The 24,295-nt window shown below is 39.0% G+C and overlaps 1 protein-coding gene across 2 annotated transcripts in view; it reads right to left on the bottom strand.

Annotated features, from left to right (window-relative positions):
• nup160 (nucleoporin 160) overlaps window positions 1-24,295 on the bottom strand; it is a 105,644-nt gene that overhangs the window by 4,194 nt on the left and 77,155 nt on the right. For both annotated transcript variants that reach the window (XM_052122432.1, XM_052122433.1), the window contains exons 30-32: window positions 14,858-14,981; window positions 14,657-14,758; window positions 14,236-14,377 (exon numbers count right to left, since the gene is read on the bottom strand). In XM_052122432.1, coding sequence (XP_051978392.1) covers window positions 14,236-14,377; window positions 14,657-14,758; window positions 14,858-14,981 — 368 coding nt within the window. The remainder of the gene's footprint in view (window positions 1-14,235; window positions 14,378-14,656; window positions 14,759-14,857; window positions 14,982-24,295) is intronic.

Below are 24,295 nucleotides of genomic sequence, written 5' to 3'. Positions count from 1 at the left end.
CAACGTTGGCAAAAAACACCCCAATCACTTTAGTTCTTGTTTTATACCTGTCCGAAATAGCACTGAGTGCCTGTTTAAAAATGGAAAAGGAGTGTATGCAGTATTTGAAATTTCATTGCAAAACCTTGTGCTCCAGACACGTAAATAAACTTGGTGAAACGCGGTGCCAGTGCTTACCGAACCGTGGGTGGCAAACTGTAGGGTTTTAATTTTTACAGAGAACCGTTAAGCCCCTATCACCCACCACTAACAAATGGTTCATAATGGTATGAATTAATTAAAATCAAGGAATTTCAAGTAAGTTTTCTAGCACTTCACAGAAGTGAGAGAACTAGGAGTTTTCATATTATTCAGAGTTTCCAACTTGTACTATGAGTGAAAAATAAATGGAAATTCTCAAATAATTTACTCACCACATACAATTCCAGATGTGTGGGACTTTCTTCTGCTGAACACAAACAAAGATTTTTAGAAGAACATTTTTATACGATTTATTTCCGTCTAAACCTCTGGATAATATCTCTGGTCCTGTCTGATGTCCGATTCCCACTGTGTCACTGAGTGATGATTACCAACTGCAGCGTGCCAGCCAGACTTAACCTCAGTCTACTAAGATGGACATTACAGAGAATGAACTGATGCAAACGCAAAGACATTACATTTTTCATGAGCCACTGTCTGAAACATGAGCTCAGGATGGAGTTACCTGCCATAAAACTAAAACTTAGTTCATACAAAATCATTTTGTTAAACCATTGACCCACAACACTTAGTTTATTAATTTGAATCACTAATTGTTCTAAACTTAATTAACTAATATTGGCATTATATTCATTCATTTTCTGTTATAGCATAATATCATTTACAGCTGCTTTAAAACAACAACAAATCTTGTGAAAAGTGCTATACAAATACATTTTACTTGACTTTTTAGGTCCATTACCACTGGAGTCTGACAGAGCTCCAGCGTTTCTCTGTGTAGAGAGGAGAACCTTCCAGAAGAACAACCATCAATGCAGCACTCCACCAATCAGGCCTGCATGGTAGAGTGGCCAGACTGAAGCCACTCCTCAGTAAAAGGCACATGACAGCCCGCCTGGAGTTTGCCAAAAGGCACCTGAAGGACTCTCAGACCATGAGAAACAAAATTCTCTGGTATGGTTCAACTTTTTGGCCTGAATGGCAAGTGTCATGACTGGAGGAAACCAGGCACCGCTCATCACCTGGCCAATACCATCCCTACAGTGAAGCATAGTGGTGGCAACATCATGCTGTGGGGATGCTTTTCAGCGGCAGGAACTGGGAGACTAGTCAGGATCTAGGGAAAGATGAATGCTGCAATGTACAGAGACATCCTTGATGAAAACCTGCTCCAGAGCGCTCTGGACCTCAGACTGAGGCGAATGTTCATCTTCAAACAGGACAATGACCCTAAGCACACAGCCAAGATAACAAAGTGGCTACGGGACAACTCTGAATGTCCTTGAGTGGCCCAGCCAAAGCCCAGACTTGAACCCGATTGAACATCTCTGGAGCGATCTGAAAATGTCTGTGCACCAACGCTCCCCATCCAACCTGATGGAGCTTGAGAGGTCTTGCAAAGAATGGGAGAAACTGCCCAAAAATAGGTGTGCCAAGCTTGTAGCATCATACACAAAGACTTGCTGTAATTGGTGCCAAAGGTGCTTCAACAAAGTATTCAGCAAAGGTGTGAATACTTATGTACATGTGATTTTGTTCACGTTTTATTTTTAATAAATTTGCAAGGATTTCAAACAAACTTCAAATTGTCGTTATGGGGTATTGTTTGTAGAATTTTGGGGAAAATAATTAAATCAATCCATTTTGGAATAAGGGTTTCTAAGTATTTTAGTACTTAGAAAGTCCTCAACTTTTAAAACTGCCCTGACCCATCTTGACATCAAGTGTACAAGTTCATGAGTCACATTTTAGGTTTTATATTATAACTTTTAGGAGGGTATACTAATTTTTAGCACATGGCCTTTCATAATATATAATTATATTAATTATTGTAATTTGTTCTTGTTTAGTATTGACATTTCATTAGTATCTGATAAACCAGAGTTTCTTGAACATTAAATTATACATCAACATCAAATAAGTCTTTATTTGTAAAGAGAAAGAGCTGAACTTGTTAGGTTTCAGAGGGGGTGTACTCATTTATGCTGCGTACTGTATGCATGTATGTAGTGCTGTTAAAAGTACCTGTACTTTGGTACAAAGTCAATAAAAAAATAAAAAAGATGCAATGATGCCAGTGTATCTGCAGTACTGAGCACCGACTCTAACCGGTACCAGCGTGCAGTATGATTGACACACGGCAGCTTTAAAATGCTCACAGGCTTATTGTGAACACGTGCTCCATTACACTGAAATGGACAATTAATCAAATTATAATCATGACATGTCCTAGTGTGATTTATTAAACCGCTAAAGGCTGCAATCTTGCTGTGGAAGAGCTGCATACTTTAAATAAATCCGACCGCACAAACACTAGAAACTCCACAGACAGTAAGAATCATTCACGTTGTATGATTTGACAGAACAGAACACTTATCCATCGTGAACCACGCAGCACAAGTATATATTTATATAAATCACAGCATTTGTGCTTTAATCTCAACTCAACTTATATAGCATTTAAAACAACAGACTTGACCAAAGTGCGTCATAGTAATACAATTTAAAACATAACAATTTTCATAATTTCCGCATACACCAACACCAGTAATCTAAATATCTAAAATATAAACTCCAAAATTGTGTCCTACATTTCATTTGTCAGACTCACAGGTCAGTGTAAAGATATGAGATGTCAGACGTGACATAAAAATCTTCAATGATCACACTGAACCATGAAGTGAACGGTTTAATCAGGAAAAGTGAAGTATCCGACAAAAAACACTCTTCATAATAAAAGCACGATTCAAAATAAAATCAAGATGCCTGAAATTGAAGAAATGTAATAAAAATATATTACAACTGTATAGTAAAATGTAATAATAATAATAATAATAATAATAAATCAAATATCACAAGCCAAACCAAAAAAGTTTGTCAAAAAATGCAATGACATGTCGAAAAGTTCTATTTTCACTTGTTAAAAGGTAAAAATTTATTGACTAGACATCATTTATGATGATGAAATTAAACTTACATTTTTTTTTAAGGAAAATTCAGGAAAAGAATAATTATTAAACTAAATTATTAAATTATTAAAAATAACGTGTTTTCAAAAGCACAATATATTATTAAAGGCATATTTACATTTAGAAAGTGACAGCCATTTGTGCGCATGTGTGAATAATCTGACTTGAGATGCCATTTTGCATCATTCATCACCTCTACTTGCAGTGGCATTTGACTTACCGTAATTTCCGGACTATTGAGCGCACCTGAATATAAGCCGCACCCACTGATTTTTCAATAAAATATTATTTTAAACATAAATAAGCCGCACCTGTCTATAAGCTGCAGGTGCCTACCGGTACATTGAAACAAATGAACTTTACTCCGGCTTTAACGAAACACGGTGTGGCAGCGGGGGCGTGGTCAAGCGCCCATCCGGGAGAGAAAAGCGGTAAGGGCGCTTACACCTGAGCTAAATTATGTCTAACACCGGTGTCTAATTTCAGTAAGCATGGGGAGAGCGGCATAAAAATGCAGCAGCCACAGAGCTGAGAGAGTGACTAGTGTTGGCGCATAGAAGAATTGAGAAACTTTATAAAATTGATTGTAAACATTGCTGTGGCCATTAAAAGCCTTACCTGGAACGTCAAGTGCCCTGCTGAAAACTGTCACACTGGTACAGCTTTTCTCTCCCGGACGGGCGCCTGACCACGCCCCCGCTGCCACACACGGCTTGTAATAAAACATTTGCAGTAAACAGTAGCCTACCAAGAAAGTCATTGGTCACTATCTTCCTCGTCCTGTGCACTGAAACCACTGAAGTCATCTCCTTCGGTGTCGGAGTTGAATAGCCTCAGATTTAGTTGTCTTTTTGCACTGAGTCAATTCCTCACGCTGCTGTTTCCAGCGTCTTATCATCGACTCATTAAGACCAAGCTCCCGTGCAACAGCCAGATCAATCGCCTTCAACTTGAAAGCAGCATCATATGCGTTTCTCCATGTCTTTGCCATGGTGAGGGTGACAAAATTACTACCGTAATCAGAATGATGGGAAGTTTGAGCGCGCTCGATTTAATCTAAACGGTAAACAGAAAAAGTTGTTTTGACCTTAACCCGTTCGGCAATTTCATTGGTCTAATGAAAGCTTCACGCCGGCAAAAAACTGAGCACGTCACAGAATTTTTTTTTTTTAATAAAATTTGAAAGTGGGAAAAATCCATATATTAGCCGCGTCATTGTATAAGCCGCTAGGTTCAAAGTGTGGGAAAAAAGTTGCAGCTTATAGTCCGGAAATTACGGTAGGCTTTCTGAGCAGAGCATCACTAAAGCTTTCCATGTCACAGACAGCCCCCTTTTGCAGCCATGCTCACCTTTCTTGTCACCAAGGCACTTATGTCAGTGCTGAGGCTGGCTCTGTATTGGGGCTGTCGTCAAAGCTGGTGGTTTGATACATCCGGAACTCATCTTCCACTTGATCCACAGTGATCTCTTCAGGCAGAATAGAAGGAAAGCGACAGATAAAGAATCGGTGAGAACAGAATTTCAAAAATTGCCTCTTTGCCATGTCTGGCACAACAGCATGCATAAGCAGCTCATCTCCAAATGGATATTTGGAAACCACGTAGTCAGCTGCAGATGAATAGATCTTCCTAACATCTCTGAAAAATGGATTCAGCTCTAGGTTACCTTGGCATTGAATAAAGGTTTGAGTGTCATGGCCAACAGAGTTCCTCATCAGGTAGCTGATTTTCACTTGTGCTGGTTGGCTTGATACCTCTACCAATTTAATTCATCATAGTGATCACATGCTCAGGCTTAAAGAATGAAAGCAATACCTTTTCCAGTTGCAGCTCCAAAGTTGGAAGCAAGATATGTTATGCATGGCTCTTCTTTTTGAAGTATTTGGTTGCCGATGTCAAAAATAGGTATGGCTCTCTTCAGAAAGAGTGAATACACTTGATATGAGGTTGGTGAGAAACTGAAACTTCCTTGCAGAGTGCCAGGATGTGCAGACCAGCTGGCAGAGGTTCTTACCGACATATTCAACATCTCTGAGCAGCGCCGTCATTCCAACATGCTTCAAGGCCACCACCATCGTCCCCATGCCAAAGAAGTCTTCAGTGTCCTGCCTCAATAACTACCATCCCGTTGCACTTACACCCTTCATCATGAAGTGCTTTGAAAGGCTCGTCATGAGGCACATTAAGACCCAGCTGCCCCCCTCATTAGACCCACTCTAGTTTGCGTATCATCCAAACCGTCCAACAGACGACGCCATCGCCACCACCCTCCATCTGGCCCTCACCCACCTAGATAAAAAGGACTCAAATGTTCGAATGCTGTTCATAGACTTCAGCTCAGCATTCAACACAATAATTCCTCAGCACCTCATTGGAAAGCTGAACCTGCTGGGCCTGGACACCTCCCTCTGCAACTGGATCCTGGACTTCCTGACTGGGAGACCTCAGTCAGTCCGGATTGGTAACATCACCTCCACCACCACCACATGGAGCACTGGGGCCCCCCAGGGCTGTGTGCTCAGTCCACTGCTGTTCACTCTGCTGACTCACATCTGTGCAGCAATGCACAGCTCAAACCACATTAAGTTCGCCGATGACATGACCGTGGTGGGTCTCATCAGCAAGAACAACGAGTCAGCATACGGAGAGGAGGTGCAGCGGCTAACAGACTGGTGTAGAGTAAAGGTCGGCCGATTTTTAGCATTTTTTAACATAATCGGCATCGGCCAATATCCAAGTATATCAAGCCGATTATTAGGCAGGCGCATCTGTGGGCAGCCTAGTGTTGTTGTGGAACACGTGTTCGACGCACACTGCCCCTAGAGTCATTTTCCAGCAGAGTGAGCAGACCTCATCCAGTGCCTAAGGAAGGAGCTAAGCTCCTTGGAGAAAACAGTAAGGATTACATTTGTATAACTTATTTATATTTAATTAAAAACTTTTGATATGTTACTGCCAACTTCGAGAAAAAACGCGACATGACGTTCGGCTACTTTGGATATTGATAGCGTAGTTGAAGTTGCATTATCACAGCAGAAGGGTTGCTATCATGTCACAATAAGTAAGCAAGAATTTAGCAATTACAGACAGTGAATCTGAGACTTTTATTTGTTCTGTTTGTGTGTCTTATATTTGAGAGGGTTGTCACTCAATGCAGAGAAATAAGTAATAAAAAAAGATACCAACGCACTATAGGCTATTGAAGGACTGGCTTTGGTAAGCTCGGACGTTATCGGTTCTGCTGTCGGTACTGGAGAAATTAAGAAAATACATTTATTATTGCTATAAAGAGAAAGTTATTTTATCTCGCCAGCCATTTCTATGTATAATAATATGAAACCATTTGTCTGATGCAATTTAGCTATTCGCAGTCGGAGAGAGAGAGAGATCGAGCACAACAAGAGCCCTGCTTAATGAGTGACAGAACTAAACATTCAAACGTAGCCTGGTTTAGATCCGTGATTATTAGTCTGATTTTATTTTAGATTTCGCCTTCCAAAGATTATAAAAAGAATATTTATACATAAGTCGCATTCTGTCTAGCACAACTTCCTTCCCTTCGCAGCGGTGCACTGACATTCCTTCCTAAAACTCAAACTTAACGTCAGAATCAGCACGATCGGTGATTGCTGTAAAATGCAGTCTAGCTACTGTTGCTAAATTGCGGGAAGCGTTTAATAATAAAAAGAGTGCAAGAGATACCGTTCCCAAGGCGGCGCGCGCTCCGAAACAGACCACAACGAGACAAGCAAAGTATAGGCTACTTTGGGTTTCATGTGCGCGTCTAAACGATCAATTATACACAAAAATATGTCAAAACGACCGGCTTGGAGATTCACTTAAACACAGTTTATGTCTTAAATGGACATAGTTATGGAAATAGTTGGGAGAAAATATGGCGCATCAGGAGTCTATTAGATCTGAACTCGGTCTTAAAGGGGAAGCTGTCTAATGAACATGCTGACGATTGAGCCATTACTGCGAATCAAACAACAAAAGACAAAGAGAAAATCACTTACAGCTCTTGAATGAATAACCTGCATTAATAAGCATTAATCTATGATAAACTGTGCAGTGTTATTTTACAATTGATTACTTTATTAGATTTCTTTTTAGACCACACCTGAACAGTAATGTTAGTAGATCTTTCTGAAATTAAATCACTGTGCCTATATAACGTTTATCTTTGTGTAATAATATATATATAAATAAAACAATAAGAACCATTAAGAATACCGTTAAAGTACCGGATCGATAAGCAGTATCGGTAAGAGTAGTAATACCATTAAACCTTAACGATACCCATCCCTAGTTATGCCTGTGCTTCTCTTGGATGCTCTGAATATTGGATTCCATGTCTGGATTGCCCCTTAATTAAAGCTGCATTTGGATCTCAACCTTAGTCTCTCGGAGCAGTTCGTAACACCTGCTTTGTTTATTTAATATATTTGTTATACATTATTTATACAATATGTTTTTACATTATACATTTTTAATTTAAGTGTACAAGTGCAGATTGGTCAAGTGTTCAATAAATGTATTTGTTAAGAAATTTTGTCTGTCTTAAGTAATTATTGGTTACATTTTATCTTTCAAATAAAAGGTTCAAATAAGAGGTTAAAAACAAGCACTTATCGGCCAAAATAAATCGGCAGCATTAATCGGCCATTGGCCGACCCGGATTTCAAAAGATCAGCATCGGCCTGAAAAAACCCCCCAATATCGGTCGACCTCTAGTGTGGAGCCAACAACCGGTCTGAATGTGAACACAAAAAAAAAAAAAAAAAAAAAAAAAAGAGATGGTTGTTGACTTTAGGAGAGCACAGTGACCGCTCTCCGCTGAACATCGACTGCTCCTCTGTGGAGATCGTCAAGAGCACCAAATTCCTTGGTGTTCACTTGGCGGAGAACCTCACCTGGTCCCTCAACACCAGCTCTATCACCAATAAAGCCCAGCAGCATCTCTACTTTCTTCGAAGGCTGAGGAAAAGCACATCTCCCACCCTCCATCCTCACTACATTCTATAGAGGGACTATTGAGAGCATCCTGAGCAGCTGCATCACTGCCTGGTTTGGGACTTGCACCGTTTCGGACCGCAAAGCCCTGCAGAGGATAGTGAGGACAGTTGAGAAGATCATTGGGGTCTCTCTTCCCTCCATCAAAGACATTTACAAAAAACACTGTATCCGCAAAGCAACCAGCATTGTGGACGACCCCACACACCCCTCACATAAACTCTTTACCCTCCTGCCGTCTGGCAAGAGGTACCGAAGCATTCGATCCCTCACGGCTAGACTGTGTAACAGCTTCTTCCCCCAAGCCATCAGACTCCTTAATACTCAGAGACTGGACTGACACACACACACACACACACACACACAAAGATCCCCCATTTAGCCTTAACAGACTGTAGGGGCAAGTGCTGTTAGCGAGCACCTATGAAGGCCGGAACGGTACACGAGGGGGTGGGTGGCCAGCACCACGCCGACTGCCTTTGTCTCCCCAGTGGGGAGTCCTGAGTTGTCTTGAGTTGCACTTTAATTCATTGTCAATAACCTCAATAACTGCTATGTACATAGAACACTATCTCATAGTATGTTATGTTTACATTTGGCATTTTTAGAAACTGTCATCTTTTTGCACTACTGTGTACTGGTCGGTGCTGCACTGTCTCTCACTGTGCCCATTGTCCTGTTAATTTTTTGTAATTTATTGTACTGTCCCGTACTTTTTGCACACGTTTGCACGTGCACTTTATATAGGCATGTTATTTAGTTGTGTAGTCTCATGTGGTTCTGTGTTTGTCCTATGTTGTTTTATGTAGCACCGTGGTCCAGGAGGAATGTAGTCTCGTTTCACTGTGTACTGTACTAACTGTATATGGTTGAACGACAATAAAAACCACTTGACTTAAGTATCTTTTCAGGTTTTGTCAGATCCCTTTTCTCTTCTTGGTTCTTTCAGGTTTAGTTTTTTCTTTTAGAGCTCTCTTTCCAATTTCATTTTGCTTGAAGAGGAATCTGGCAGCAACTGTCAAACTCTGCAGCAAGGTGTCCAGGAGCTTTAACTTCTGGTAGACTGGTAAGTGGTGTGGCTTTAGGCTTCTGGGTAGAACCATACAGAGGTGTGGGCAACTTTGATGGGACCAGCTTTGTAGCTGGTATGCTGGTGGAGGGTGAAGCTTAGGCTTCTGGGCAAGACCAGATGGAGGCTTTGGCAACTTTGAGGAACCTGAGGGCTCTGTCTTTTTCTTTCCTGCATTCATTTCATTTTGAAAGAAAACAGTAAGAGGGATCCCACTGTTGCAGTAGACTGTTCACACACTGCCTCAGAGACAGCCATCTTGTGGAGGTTAGCTTGAGGATCTTCCTGACCTCTGCATCACACATGATCTGTATGTCACGTAGACATGACTTTCTTTTGCTGCTTTTGTCCAGATAGTAATATATGGTGATAGGGAAGTCTTCAATGTTCACACTAAGCTGCCTAGATGCCCTCTCTGCAGCTAGATGTATCAGGTGGCAGGCACAACCAACTAGGTAGATTTGTGGATTTTGTGCCTTCAAAAATGCTGCTACGTCTTTCCCAAAATCTTGCATGACTGCAGCATTATCAGATGCAAAGCTGACATAATTTGACCATGGTATGCCTTTCTTCTTCAGTTCACCACCAAGCAATTCAAATATTGCTCTCCCAGTAGACTCTCTTGATTCACAAATCTGGAACAACATTAGAAATACCCTCCCAAGACTGGCATCAAAAATCCTAACAACAATGGGGTATATATCTGTGCTTCCATCTGTAGCAAGACTGTATGGAGACCGCTTCATTGCTTCTGTAATGCGCTCATCATCATTCCTGGCCAGGATTTTTACTACGGCGGCAGTCTTGGTTCTGGCACATCTCACTAATCAGGAAACATCTTCCTAAACAGTGGTCCGGCATGGTCTGCAGCAGTTAACGGCAAGTTGTGTTCTACAATGAATGTAGTGAAAAGGGTTTATGCCCAAACTGGTCACAAATCTTGAGATTTTAGGAAGAAGAGTTCATTCTAGAGGTTGAATCTGTAACAGCCACAATTTTAAAACAGTAAAAAATAGGAACATTGTGTGTAATGTGATTAATTTAAAATACTTATTTATTATTCCAATATCCAAATATGATACTAAATCCCACAGAAAAAAAGGGTTTATATTTGTAAGGCTAAAGGCTTTTCATTTGATCATTGCACATAAACATGACAAGCATTAGCTGAATAAACGTTAGCCATTACAAACATATTTATAGAAACAGTTAACAATAAATACAGGACCAATAAGAGCAAACCTTATAAGCTTATATTCTCAATAAGAGAAAAACGTATTCTAAAAAGAATATAAAGTATAAGTCCGACATATAACGAGGGGTTGTGTTAATGGTAAAGTGTCCGTCATTTAATGAATTTTAACAACACGGATGGATAATACAAAATGCTTTGACATTTTGACAGAAAAAAACAAGCAAGAACAAAATTCAAACCTAGCACATTTCATCTTACAATTATCTTCTCTGTGTGCGCATGCGCGTTTGTGTTTATGAGAGACTATGGAAAGCCAAGAAAAATATCCGTATTTATAACTTAATAAACTATAATCACTTGCTTCCTGTATCCTCTGCGCTTCCGCGTTCGTCACTTCTCACCTGACCTTACACTACGCCTACGTCATATGCCAGAGCTCAACACTTGTGAACGTGTGGACGATGTTACCGGAAGCCAGTGATTATAGTTTATAAAGTTGGATGTTTTTCCTACAAAAATGCATCACTTTGCTTCGGAAGGCCTCCTGGAGCCACATGGATTACTTTTTTGATGAATGGATGTGCTTTTTTGGGCTTCAAAATCTATGGTACCATTCACTCCCACTATAAAGTTTGGAAGAGCCAGGATGTTTAATATAACTTGTGTTTGGCTGAAAGAAGTCATATACACACAGGATGGCTTGAGGGTTAGTAAATTATGGGATAATGACATTTTTGGGTGAACCAACCCTTTAACGCTTTACAGCGTTTAGAAAATGACGTTTCAAAGCTTAATACGCAGATACAAAACATGTGAATTCTGACCATATTGGCTTTCCATAAGAGACAGCTCCCGCAGCACTGAGACAACGGTACTTTTTAATCCATAAGTAACTAATGCACTAGTTTTCATACAAAATAAATATGTAGCATAATTGGGTACATTAGTTATATTAACACAATAACGTAACACATGTAGGCAATGTTTCTCAACACTGAGAATTAATAAATAAACACCCGTTTCTCCAGACTCGCGCTTGTCAGTCATCCATGATTTCATAGGTCTAAATTATGGCTGAATAATAATGAAGAACGAAGCATGAATAACATACCATGTTTTGCTCATCAGGACATTGTTCTATGTGCACCGTGTGTGAAAGAGAGCAGCATGAAATATCCTCTAGATAAATGCTAGCTTGCAATTTACGTAGCGTTAGGATAACGTTATTAATGTTAAATATTTTCCAAATATTAGCAGGTCTGCACTCAGTCACACACACATTAGTGCTATTCATGTTAAGGCAGTATTTTAGAGTAAAAACTGGTCACAATCTAACCAAAACTAGGACAATAATAATATTTACTGTATGTCTTTAATATCTTCATTCTGCCAAAATAAAATTACTACAGTACAGTACATGGTACATTTTCGTAAACGTTGATTTATAAACAATTCTCATTACAAATCAGGGGAAATGTTTGCACATTTATTTAAAATCACAGCACTTTCATAAATCACTTAACCATATAGCGATTTCAATTTTATAAAGATTTATTGTTCAGCATTACTTGAGCATTTTATAATTTGCATGGCTGAATAATGTCTTCCTCTTATCCGAGTGATCTTGAATGGAGTATTTTCTTATAGGATTAAGTTCAATATTTAAACTTACACATCCACCCCAACCCGTTAGACGTACAGGGACTACTGTACTATCCTCGAAATCAGTAAAATGGCGGTAGTGGAAGGGGGATCGAGCAGGATTTTGTGTTGCTGTCGATTTGCTGTCTCTTTTTAATGATATGCACATTTGTCAACCATCTCCGCTTGCTATTTGATGAATGAACCCAGTGTTAAGATTGGTCGAACTCTTCCTCTTTTGCGGATGCTTGATTTGAGTACTGGGCGTGCAAAGATGCGTCACCAGGTTTTTGCGTAGTTTAGAGTGACAAATCATACCAGCGTACTTTGAGGTCAAAATGCGTACTGACTACTGAAATTTTGATACTGTGACAAAACTAAGTACAGTTGAAGTCAGTAGTTTACATACACGGAGGTTGAAGTCATTAAAAAAAAATATATAACCACTCCACAGATTTAACATTAGCAAACTATATATTTGTAAGTCGTTTAGGGCATCAACTTTGTGCATGACATGAGTAATTTTTCCAACAATTGTTTACAGATAGATTGTTTCACTTTTAAATCACATGTCTGGTTGGTCAGAGGTTTACATACAAGTTACCTGTGCCTTTAAGCAGCTTGGAAAATTCCAGAAAAATATGTCAAGCATTTAGGTAATTAGCTAATTGGAGTCAATTTGAGATGTTCCCGTTGATGTATTTTAAGGCCTACCTTCAAACTCAGTGACTCTTTGCTTGACATCAGAAAAACTTTTTTGGACCTCCACAAGTCTGGTTCATCCTTGGGAGCAATTTCCAAACACCTAAAAAGGTACTACGTTCATGTCTACAAACAATAGTTTGCAATTATAAACACCATGGGACCATGCAGCCATCCGCTCAGGAAGGAGACGCATTCAGTCTTATTAAGATGAACGTAACTTGGTGCAAAAAGTGCAAATCATTCCCAGAACAACAACAAAGGCCCTTGTGAAGATGCTGGATGAAACAGGTAGACAAGTATCTATATCCACAGTAAAACAAGTCCTATATCAACATAACCTTAAAGGCTGCTCAGCAAGGAAGAAGCACTGCTCCAAAACCACCATAAAAAGCCAGAATACTTGCAAGTGCACATGGGGACAAAGATCTTACTTTCTGGAGAAATGTCCTCTGGTCTGATTAAACAAAGATCGAACTGCTTGGCCATAATGACCATTGTTTTGTTTGGAGGAAAAAGGGTGAGACTTGCATGCCGAAGAACACCATCCCAACCGTGAAGCATGGGAGTGTCAGCATCATTTTGAGGGGGGTGCTTGTCACAAAATAGATGGCATCATGAGGAAGGAAAATTATGTAGATATATCGAAGCAAAATCTCAAGACATCAGCCATTAAGTTAAAGCTCTGTCGCAAATGGGTCTTCCAAATGGTCAATGACCCCAAGCAACCGCCAAAGTTTTGGCAAAATGACTTAAGGAGAACAAAGTCAAGGTATTGGAGTGCCCATCACAAAGCCCTGACCTCAGTCCAATAGAACATTTGTGGGTAGAACTGGAGAAAAAAAAAAAAAAAAAAAAAAAAAAAAAAAAAAATCGCATGCGAGCAAGGAGGCACCAATCATGCCATGGTCCAAATCATGGAGATCACATTTTTCCCCATTCTGATGGTTGATGTGAACATTAACTGAAGCTACAGACCCATATCTGCCTGATTGTATGCACTGCACTGCTGCCACACAATTAGCTGATTAGATAATCGCATGGATGATTGTTAGTGCCAGACGGGCTGGTTAGAGTATTTCGGTAACTGCTGATCGCATGGTGCCAAAAACAAAAAACAATCAGTGAGCGACAGTTCTGTGGATGGAAATGCCTTGTTGATGTGAGAGGTCAACAGAGAATGGCCAGACTGGTTTGAACTGACAAAATGTACAGTTTAACCGCTCTGTACAATTGTGGTGAGAAGTTGGCACTGTTTTGGGAGGGGGACCTACACAATATTAGGCAGGTGGTTTTAATGTTGTGGCTGATCAGTGTACACACACACACACACACACACACACACCACTGTCATACCACCCAGCCCTTAAGAAATATAACGACATCTTGGGGTTATGATCTGAATGTAACACTGGATGTAAACACCGAAAGCATCCACTCACCTTGTATGCATTAATCAGCCAATCAGGCAGCGGTACTCCATGTGACAGTAGCTTGTTGATGACACAGCGATGATATTGAGCATTTTGTGATGGATGATTCTCCAGATAATAAGCTAAAAGACGCCAGGCTTCATCGGTTGCACTGTGTGGAGATTATAAATTGACTTAATGAAGATATATAACTGAATGTATTGTAGTGGTCAACTGATATGTTTTTTTTTTTTTAATGGCCGATGCCTATATTCAAAGAGCAAGGTGGCCGATAGGCAGATATAATGCCTATATCTGACCATTTAATATGGTAAATAAAATGGTTAATTTTATCAACTTTTAATTATTACTATATTTACTACATTTCACACAAAACTTTAACTTCGTAAAAAAAAAAAAATAAAATAAAAAATAGTAGTGTTCAACAAACCTAGACTCTTTGGTAGAGATAATAGTCGGCAGCTGATTGGCTGCGAGCCAGTTCCATGCCTCTGTCTGGTCCTGATCACCTTTATACTGCAGTCTGATGCACCTACAACACATAATCAGCTCCTGAGATCTGAAGATTTTTTTTTTTTTTAAATTATTATGACTATAATAATAATAATAATAATAATAATTCACAACATACTTAAAGGTGAGTCCCTCAAAGACAGGTGTGAGGGATAAGTTAAAGGTCTGACACAGAGTCACAGCCATATCAAAAAGTCCTGTTTGAACCAGCAGAGTCACCATCTCCACTGCAGACGCTCCTCCTGAAAGAGAAATTACACCATGAACAAGTTACCTCAGTTAACCTGCAAAATGTTGTACTAATATTATGTGCAAGATTAAGACAATGAAAACATTAAGTATGGATGTAGTGTGTTTTGGCATATTGGTGAAACATCATCATGACAGATAAGCACCACACACAGATCATGTGCATTTGCTCTGCCTTTTTAACCACATAATAGGTTTATATTATGCATTAAATAATATAATGTTGACATGTTTTCTTAAGTTTTTCACAAAATGAACACAAAAAAGATTTATATGCACCCATTAAACAATCCAGAGAAATAAAAAGCAATATCCCAGATAGCACACCTAATAGAGGTGTAAAACCATAAGTTTCATCACAATACGATCTTAAATCGATTATCTTAGCCAGCGATACGATGTCTGCCGATATCGCAAAGTCTGTCGCCATTTCGATTCAGGGGCCTAGATCGATATTATGTGCTAATTTTACAGAATTCATTATATTTATTTTCTCACAAATGCAACATATATCATTTGAATATTTTAATGTGTTCTATGAAATGTGCAAATCAAGTCTCCACATTGGGACAGCCACAAAAATGTATAATAGTAGCAGCAGATAGGTAATAGTAGGTAATTACGCTGTAAAGAAAAAGTCTGGGAAACTTACCGACATGACCGATTTGCGCAGGATTAAAATTACTGAGAAGCTCTGGTAATTATAACATTACCCCACGTATAGCGCTAGAAGTCAGGAGTGGTCGGACCAAGTCCACACTAGGCGGTGGGCCGAATCCGTCTATCTCGTTTAGTTTTTGATTTGATAGTTACCCAGCAGCTGTCTGGCTCATTTTTTTTATTTGTCTGTATGAATAATTCACAAAAAGATTACCGATTGTTTCCAACGCCAATTGTTGCACATTAAAGTATAAAAATAGATTTAATTTCGCTAGCTGATCACAAACGTTGGCCGGAGTGAGATCCAATCAACGCTTGTGTCGTTACCTTGTTGAATTGATTTGGCCAATCACGTTATTCGTTGAACCGGCGTCGCGTGACTCGCGTCAGTCTGAAGCCAAATGAGTCTACAACCCAACCTGGAGAGACCGGTGTGTCTCGGCAAGACAACGTCAAGGTAAGATTTGTTTTACAATGATTATACACCCCTATATCTTAATTCTTTTCATATAAGTTGTATTTAAGACTGCAAGCTATACTTCGTCGTGAATATATGCGTTGTCGTTGATGAGAACAGTAGCCACGAAAGAATGTTGGTAGTGGAGCAGTAAAGCTAGGTCTAACGGTATGTTGCTTAGGCTAATCCAAATCATTCGGTACATACACAATGAACTAAGCAAAGAGTATTCAAATACGGGACAATTACGGTTAAATATTTAAACGGGAAGACAGTAGGAAATAATTTGACAGGTATGTCCAGGTTGGATTGGTTTATAGCAAGATACCTAGGCTACAAGTAAGCTAGACTAATTATCAGCTAAAATGAGTGCAAAGCAAAACAAACATACAACTTTATAGTGGTAGTCATGGAGTTATATAAGCCATTTATGGTTGATTGTCACAGTTTATACAATGAGGCAGTGGTTCAGCTACATCTGTCAGTGGTTGGGCTTCACCTACATAACAACAGGTATAAGATGGAATATGGTGGAAAAATATTTTATTTAAAGATGGCTGTTTTTGAGCTATTTAACAAAATTATTTGTGGTCAGAATTGCAGTAGTCTTGTCAAGCTCGTTTAAGATGGTTAGCATCTTAATACAAATGTCAAGATGAAAAATGTGATTTAAAATTATCTAGTAATGTGTGCTTTCTGTGTTTATTTATCTGAATATAATTCAGTTGTTTATCTAACACACAGACACGGACAGGACAACATCATATCTCTCCACACCCAAATGACTACAGAGGTGATCGTTGACAATCACCACATCAACAGCACCATGAATGGAGCAGGTCAAGATCACGGAGTCGCTTAGTATCCACATCACAGATGACCCATCTTGATCTATCGACACCACCAACAGAACCTGGCCAAGAAAGTCCAAAAACCTCAGCACTTCCTCCCACAGTTGAGGAAGGCTCATCTCCCACAAATCCATCCTCTTAACTTTCTATAGGGGAATCGTAGAGAGCCTCTTCCTTCCACCCCCACCCTCTAATAACCTAAGGGCAGCTGATTGACTCTTGCACAAATAACCTTAGTTTACACTATGATGCTGCTACATTGGTTTATTTTTTTTATTTTTAAATTTGCTATGAACATTTGACCCCACTTACACACATATTGCACTGCCTTTTGCTACTTGTCATGTCATCCACTTGCACTGAAATACTATATTAATTAGGGATGAGTCACGATTTTCGAATATTCGATAAGTTTATTTTATTATAGAATATTGAATAGGATATGCGCGATGATTGTCTTTAAAAAATCCTCATGTTTTAGTTGTGGTTATAAGTTGCAATCCTAAAGTCACATAATATTTTTATACATTTTATTAATATATTCTTTATATTTGTTGTTTTTGTTTCTATGTTTGAGCTTACATATCTCAATATTAATAACAGTCTGGTTAATTTTGAGTCTTGAAATGTAAACTCTCAAGGGTTGGCTTTCTAAATATATGTTGGTTATGTGTATATTCAGAATGACTTCTGAGCAGCAACCTTTTTATTTTGGGGATGTCATGAATGCATCACTTGCCAAAATTGGGGCTGACTAGTAAGGGGTTAAATGTATATAAATGAAACGTTTTATATAAAAATTATACATTTGATACAAACCTTCACTGTTGTTAGCTGCATTTTCTATCTTCTTACGTGCTCTTCTTATGTGTTCTTTGTTGGTGAAGAGCATGTAGCATTCTCTGTGAAATCCAACATTAGCCGGCACATCTTGGACGTCTTCGAATTTAAGTTAAATGCCAATACGGATTTTTCAGCTACTGTACTCTCTGTGGTTTGCAGGTTCACCCATAAATTTGTACATTGAACAATCTTTGCCCAACTTGTCTGGGAAAGGGGGTTACAGGCCTTTTTACATTTGAGGCTAAATGGATAAAACACCTCATTTTTACCTCAGTATTACTGAACTACAGAACTAAATTTACATTTTTAATGATTTACAGCAAAATTGTAATTTCAAGAACGCAGCTTCCTGGTCATCTGTGTTCATTATTTACATTGGTTGTCAAGGAAACGGGAGGTTTTCTAACGTTATGATTAGTACTCCTGCTTATTTGCCGGTTTAAAAAAGTAAGAGTTTGTAAGGACATTTTGCGTCAAATGTGCAAACAACAAAGTTGGAAACAATGTCTGTATTACTTATACGATTTTATTACATGACCTCAGCAAAAAAAGACTTACACAGCTGTGAGGTAAGTATTAAATTCATAATTTCGAGGTCCGGCCCACCGCCTACACGTTTGAAACACAAGAGAAGCTTTTTGTGCAAGGGCCTACAGGCACACAGTTAAGAAAAGCCAAGGGTAATCAGATATGCATGTATAGACATAGGTCAGATGTCCAGATATCGCAAATGTATCTGATTTAAAACCACATTTGGAAGTGGCTCAGATCGGATGTGAAAAAATCCAATCTCATGCAGATTTTTCAATTTACACATGAGCAACAATATTCGATCTGTGTAAGAGTATAAAAAAAAAAATAAAAAAAAAAAACTGTAAACAGCCAGATTTTATTAGTGCATTACCCTAATGCCATCAGCATTGATTTCGATGTCAGCTCAAGGTGAGTGCAAATGTTTTTACTGTTATTTTTTCCCCCCACTTTTATAAATGCATAGTGTGATTTGTTCCAAGAAAAGCATAGTTTACTCCAGCTAATTTTAACCTAATTTTGGTAATGAAAATCTAAAATCTAAATATATGTTTAATATATGTGTCATACTTCATTTCAATTTCAGAGTAATCAATTACGTGGTTTTTTTACTTTTGGGTTAGAGTCCTCGAAAATGCCCATCCCGACTTGTAAGATTTTAATCATTTGACAATCTAAAAATGTAAGTGTTATTGTTACTATAAGTAACTTTTGGGCTATTATTTACAGCTTTCCAGCTCCAATCATCATCTGTCAATGACCATTGCAATCGGTATTGGGGTACTTGTCAGATATTGCCGATATCAGATTACATCGTCCTATTTCTCAGTGCTTCTGATGTTATTTTGATTAACTGTGCATCCACAAAGTATTGTGAAATTAGTCTAATGGCACTCTTTAGGAAGTGCTGTGGACAAATAAAAAGCGCATTAAAATCGCTGATTCATGATATTGCTCAATTGTGTCACAAGCAAGATCATCACGGTTATATTGTAAAATATTGAATATATCACCCAGCCAGACCTATTACCAACATTTAAATGATCACAGAAGAACTGGGCTAAAAGTAAACCCAAAGCATTTTGACCAACTCAGAGTCCCATGCAGCACTGTAACAAACATGGCAGCGCATATACCGGGATTCCCATCCACAATCACATAAATCATTACAAAACAATTAAAATCACATGATATGCCTAATGAAATATAAAACCTATCCTTAAGTGCATCTGCAGTGAAGTGTAATTGCAAAGTCAGTTCAGTTTGAAATAGGGCTGGGACAACGCGTCAACGCAAAAAATATGTAGACGTAAAATATGCGCGTCGATTCGTCAGACCCAAAACAAAGATGGCGGCGCCGGAGAGTAGTAGCAACACGAGTGGCTCCTCAGACTATCAGAAGTGCAAGGCACTCGTTCCTCTAAAGTATGGGAATTCTTTTAAATTAAAAGGAAACAATTCCGTGATATGTCATCTTTGCAAAATGGAGATGGCCTTCCATTCTAGCACCACGGCAATGCACCAGCACCTGAAGAGGCGCCCCGTGCACACACACACACAGTATTCTTAAGGTGAAAGGAAAGTGTCAGAGTGTAAGTTATTATTTGCATGTGAATGAAGATGCTTTTTTTCAGTACGTTCAACATAAATGTTGAATTCTGAATGTTTATTTTCATTATTAATTTTTTGTTGGAAAAGCACTTTCTGTATTAGCTTAAAGCCCCCAAGTTTACATTGGTCACTGTATTCTTTCAATTGCTCTAAACAAGTATTTTGGGTGACCTTTTTATTTTTTTATTGAATGCTAGACATCAAGTTGTTGTTATTTTATTCTGAAAGAAGAATTACAAGATGCACTTTTTTTCAGTAAGCTAGGCCTATGTGTTTTCAAGGCTTCAAGGTTTTATTGAATGCTACCTCTGACTAAGAATGCATTACTTTGCACTTGTATAGTCTTTTATTTTGGAATTTTAAGAGCAATAAACATATATTGCAATGTTAAGAAATTCATTTTTTTTTTCATTCAGATATGTAAATCAACATGTATAAATTGCTATTAGTCAATTAATGGGGAGATAATCGAAATCGAATCGGACTGGGAAAATGAATCGGTAGATTAATCGTTTAAAAAAAATAATCGTTTATCCCAGCCCTAGTTTGAAAGCAAGTGTGGACATTTTAGTTATTACGTTAGATAAAAAACAAGACATCAAATACCATGTGTCATCAGCAAACAAATTCTGCTAGAGCTAGCTAAGCGACTTTGAACAATCTGGTGTCGCAGTAATTTTTATAACACAGTGCATTTCATTAAATGCATAGCTAATGCTTATGCAGCGAGAAGCTGATAACAAGAAGAGAACAAGGCATAGTCAAGACACATCCGCCAAAGACCTCCACCTCTAGTGGCTGTTCACTCGGAACATGTCCACCTTTTTCAACACAAGCACACTCTTCATATGCAGTGTCACTTTAGAAGGGAATTCAACCTTTAAAATGCATCTCGAGACACCCACATTCATCTTAAATTATTACTATACATTGATCAGCCACAACTTAAAACCACCTGCCTAATATAGTGTAGCTCCCGTTCGTACCGCCAAAACAACACTGACCCGTCGAGGCATGGACTCCACAAGACCTCTGAAGGTGTCCTGTGGTATCGGTATCACCAATACTTCAGCAGATACTTCAATTCTGTAAGTTGCAAGTTGGAGCCTCCATGGATCAAACTTGTTGGTCCAGCACATTCCATAGATGCTCAATAAGATTGATATCTGGGATTTGGATGCCAAGTCAACACCTTGAACTCTTTGTCATGTTCCTCAACCCACTTCTGAACAATTTGTGAAGGGTGCATTATCCTGCTGAAGGAGGCCACTGCCTTCAGTGAATCCCGTAGTCATGAAGGGGTGTACGTGGTCTGCAACAATCTTTAGGTAGGTGGTACATGTCAAAGTAACTTCCACATCAATGCCAGGACCCAAGTTTTCCCAGCAGAACACGACCCAGAGCATCACACTGCCTCCGCCGGCCTGCCTTCTTCCCATAGTGCATCCTGCTGCCGTCTCTTCCCCAGGTAAACGATGCACATGCCCCCGGCTATCCACATGATCTAAAAGAAAACGTGATTTATCAGGCCAGGCCACCTTCTTCCATAGCTCCACGGTCCAGCTCTGACGCTCACATGCCCATTTTAGGCACTTTCGGCGGTGGACCGGGGTCAGCATGGGCACTCTGCAGGCCCATACGCAGCCAGCTGCGACTTTCTATCATGGCCAACAAAGTTTTTCAGCAATTTGTGCTACAGTAGCTCTTCTGCAGGATCAGACCAGACGAGCTAGCCTTAGCTCCCCATTCGCATCAATGAGCCGTGGGCACCCATGACCCTGTCGCCGGTTCACCAGTTATCCTTCCTTGGTAGGTATTAACAACTGCATACTGAGAACACTCCACAAGACCTGCCGTTTTGGAGGTGCTCTGACCCAGTCACCTAGCCATCACAATTTGGCTCGTCAGAGTCGCTCAGATACTTACGCTTGACAATTTTTCCCGCTTCCAAAACAGAACTGACTGTTCACTTGCTGCCTAATATATCCCACCCCTTGACAGGTGCCAATGTAACAAGAAAATCAATGTTATTCACTTCACCTGTCAGTGGTTTTAATGTTGTGGCTGATCAGTGTATTCCTTGCATACACTGCAAGTGGCTTAGAACAGGAGTGTTCAAAGTCTGGCCTGCATGCCATTTGTGGCCCTCTGGCGGCTCTGATGCAGCAAATTAGATTTTAGAAATAGAAAAGAATTAGGCCCGCTATGGAGAAATTATATTAAATTAATATTCTGGACACTGGATGTCGCTATCACATACAGCGACACGGTCACTATTCATAGTGCATCATCTCCACTATTGTGTTCTGTACTGCCTGTCGCCATCAGCTTCATCCACTGACAGAGTTCAGCAGGAGTTTTGAATGCTCCTTATTTCCCAGGATGAAGCGACATGCAGAAGGAATGATGCATTTATTAAAGACTGGCATCAGATTAGATACTTTACTCATGTACTTGTTCTTGTTAAAATGTCCAGATACCTCGCATTAGTTTTGTCACGGTACCAACATTTCAGTAGTCGGTACAAATACCATTGAAATTTCATGGTACTCGATACCATTTTCAGTACCAAAGCAACACACAAAAACAGGTTACTAAGGCTAAGAAGGTGCCAACCCAGCACATGCCCACATGGAACAACAAGACTTCTGGGAAAAACAACACTCAAACTCTCACAAAATAGACCTAAAACAAAAGGCATCACTGTGTGAAAGACCCAGTGTTTGTTAAACTGGGTCTTTCACTGTGTGAAAGACCCAGTTTAACAAACACTGTCAACCTGAGACATTCTGCCCCCACATACTCCAGCTGTTCTTTCTCCCCCTGGTTTTCACCCACAAGGCACAACACAGACACACAAGATGTTTGATATCATTTAGGAGTTCTCTGTGTGACTGGTATAGTGTTTTGTCCCCAGGTTTGTAAAACTTAATGACAACAAATTTATAAGGTCTTTGCCAAATACTGAATAATTCCGGAGGTCTATCCCCCTCCTTGAAGGTTTAACACCAGGAAGCCAAGAACCCATTCACCCCCAAATTCTCATTGATCAAAGGATAATACCATTTGGTACACAATGTGTATTCTGTCTGGATATTTAAGGAAAGCTGGCCCAGAGCTCAGGGTTCTCTGTAGCCAGATGATCCCACACCTCAATGTGTGTAACTGTAATAATAGGAATCTGCATTCAGATTTCCCATGTTTTTGCAATTACATGTAGTTTTCTCAACTGCCAGGTATGTTCTTTGACTTGTTTCTATAACTTATGTTTTAAATCCTACCTGGTAAATAAATTGTTACTTTTTTATTTATTCTGTATTCCTCTGAAATCATTTATATCAATACTGGGTCTTTAAAATAGGAGAAACTGCTCTGAAGGAACCGAGCAGGAGAATCCCATTTTAAGAATCATTTATATCATAACTGAAGCTTTAATGTAGGAGGAAGCCACTTAAAGACTATCAGTTTGAATCTCATTAGAAACTGATCAAAAGGTAAAATGAATAGAAGAGGATTCAGAGTAATCAATAACTTAAATGATTAAAATAGAAGAATGATCAGAAAGTATTTAGAGCTTTAATCTAAATTAGAGGTCAACTTAATTCATTTTTAAGTCAGATTAATATAAAATTGGAGTCAGATAAAATTAATATCAGGATGAATTTGTAAAGTGCAAATTATTAACAATAATTGCCTTCAGTGCTCAGAAAAGACAGAACAACGCAGAGACCTTCAAGGGGCAAATCTATATATTTTTAGAAGTTTTGCCTGACTTTTTAGACTAAAAACTTTTAATAACAAAGTTAACAAAACATTAGCAGCAGAACTAAGAAGAGAAATATGCCATTGAGCAACACTTTAATTTAAATATATTATTTTTGAATTATAACAAAACTGTACAATGCTTAAAATATTTTTGAACACTTCTATAAGATTTGCTTCAACTTTTACTTTAAGTTTTTACCAAGTACTAAAAATCAAATCCTAAATAAACAAGCATACAATAGAATGAATAAAAACTATTTCCAAACTAATGTGCAAACTGCTCTCTTATTAATAAAGCTGCATATTGCCATTTTTCTTCACAATAAGAAATGCATATGGACATATATCTATATATATCTATATATATCTATATATATATATATAGATAGATATTATGATTAAATAAGTTCTAATCTAGCTGCATTAAGTGTGCGCACTCGAGGGATGAGAGTCCCCGAGGCAGAGTCTCTCTCAGCCGGTGCAGTTTCAATCTCTCCCCCTTAGATCGGGACATTCACACGACTCATAGAAGAGGCGCTGACCACACAGAGAAATGCCAGTTTCTGAGTTTATAGTTATTAACAAGATC

Source organism: Xyrauchen texanus, chromosome 49, assembly GCF_025860055.1.
Source record: "Xyrauchen texanus isolate HMW12.3.18 chromosome 49, RBS_HiC_50CHRs, whole genome shotgun sequence".
Lineage (NCBI taxonomy): Eukaryota > Metazoa > Chordata > Actinopteri > Cypriniformes > Catostomidae > Xyrauchen > Xyrauchen texanus.
This window is presented reverse-complemented; position numbering and strand designations above follow the sequence as displayed.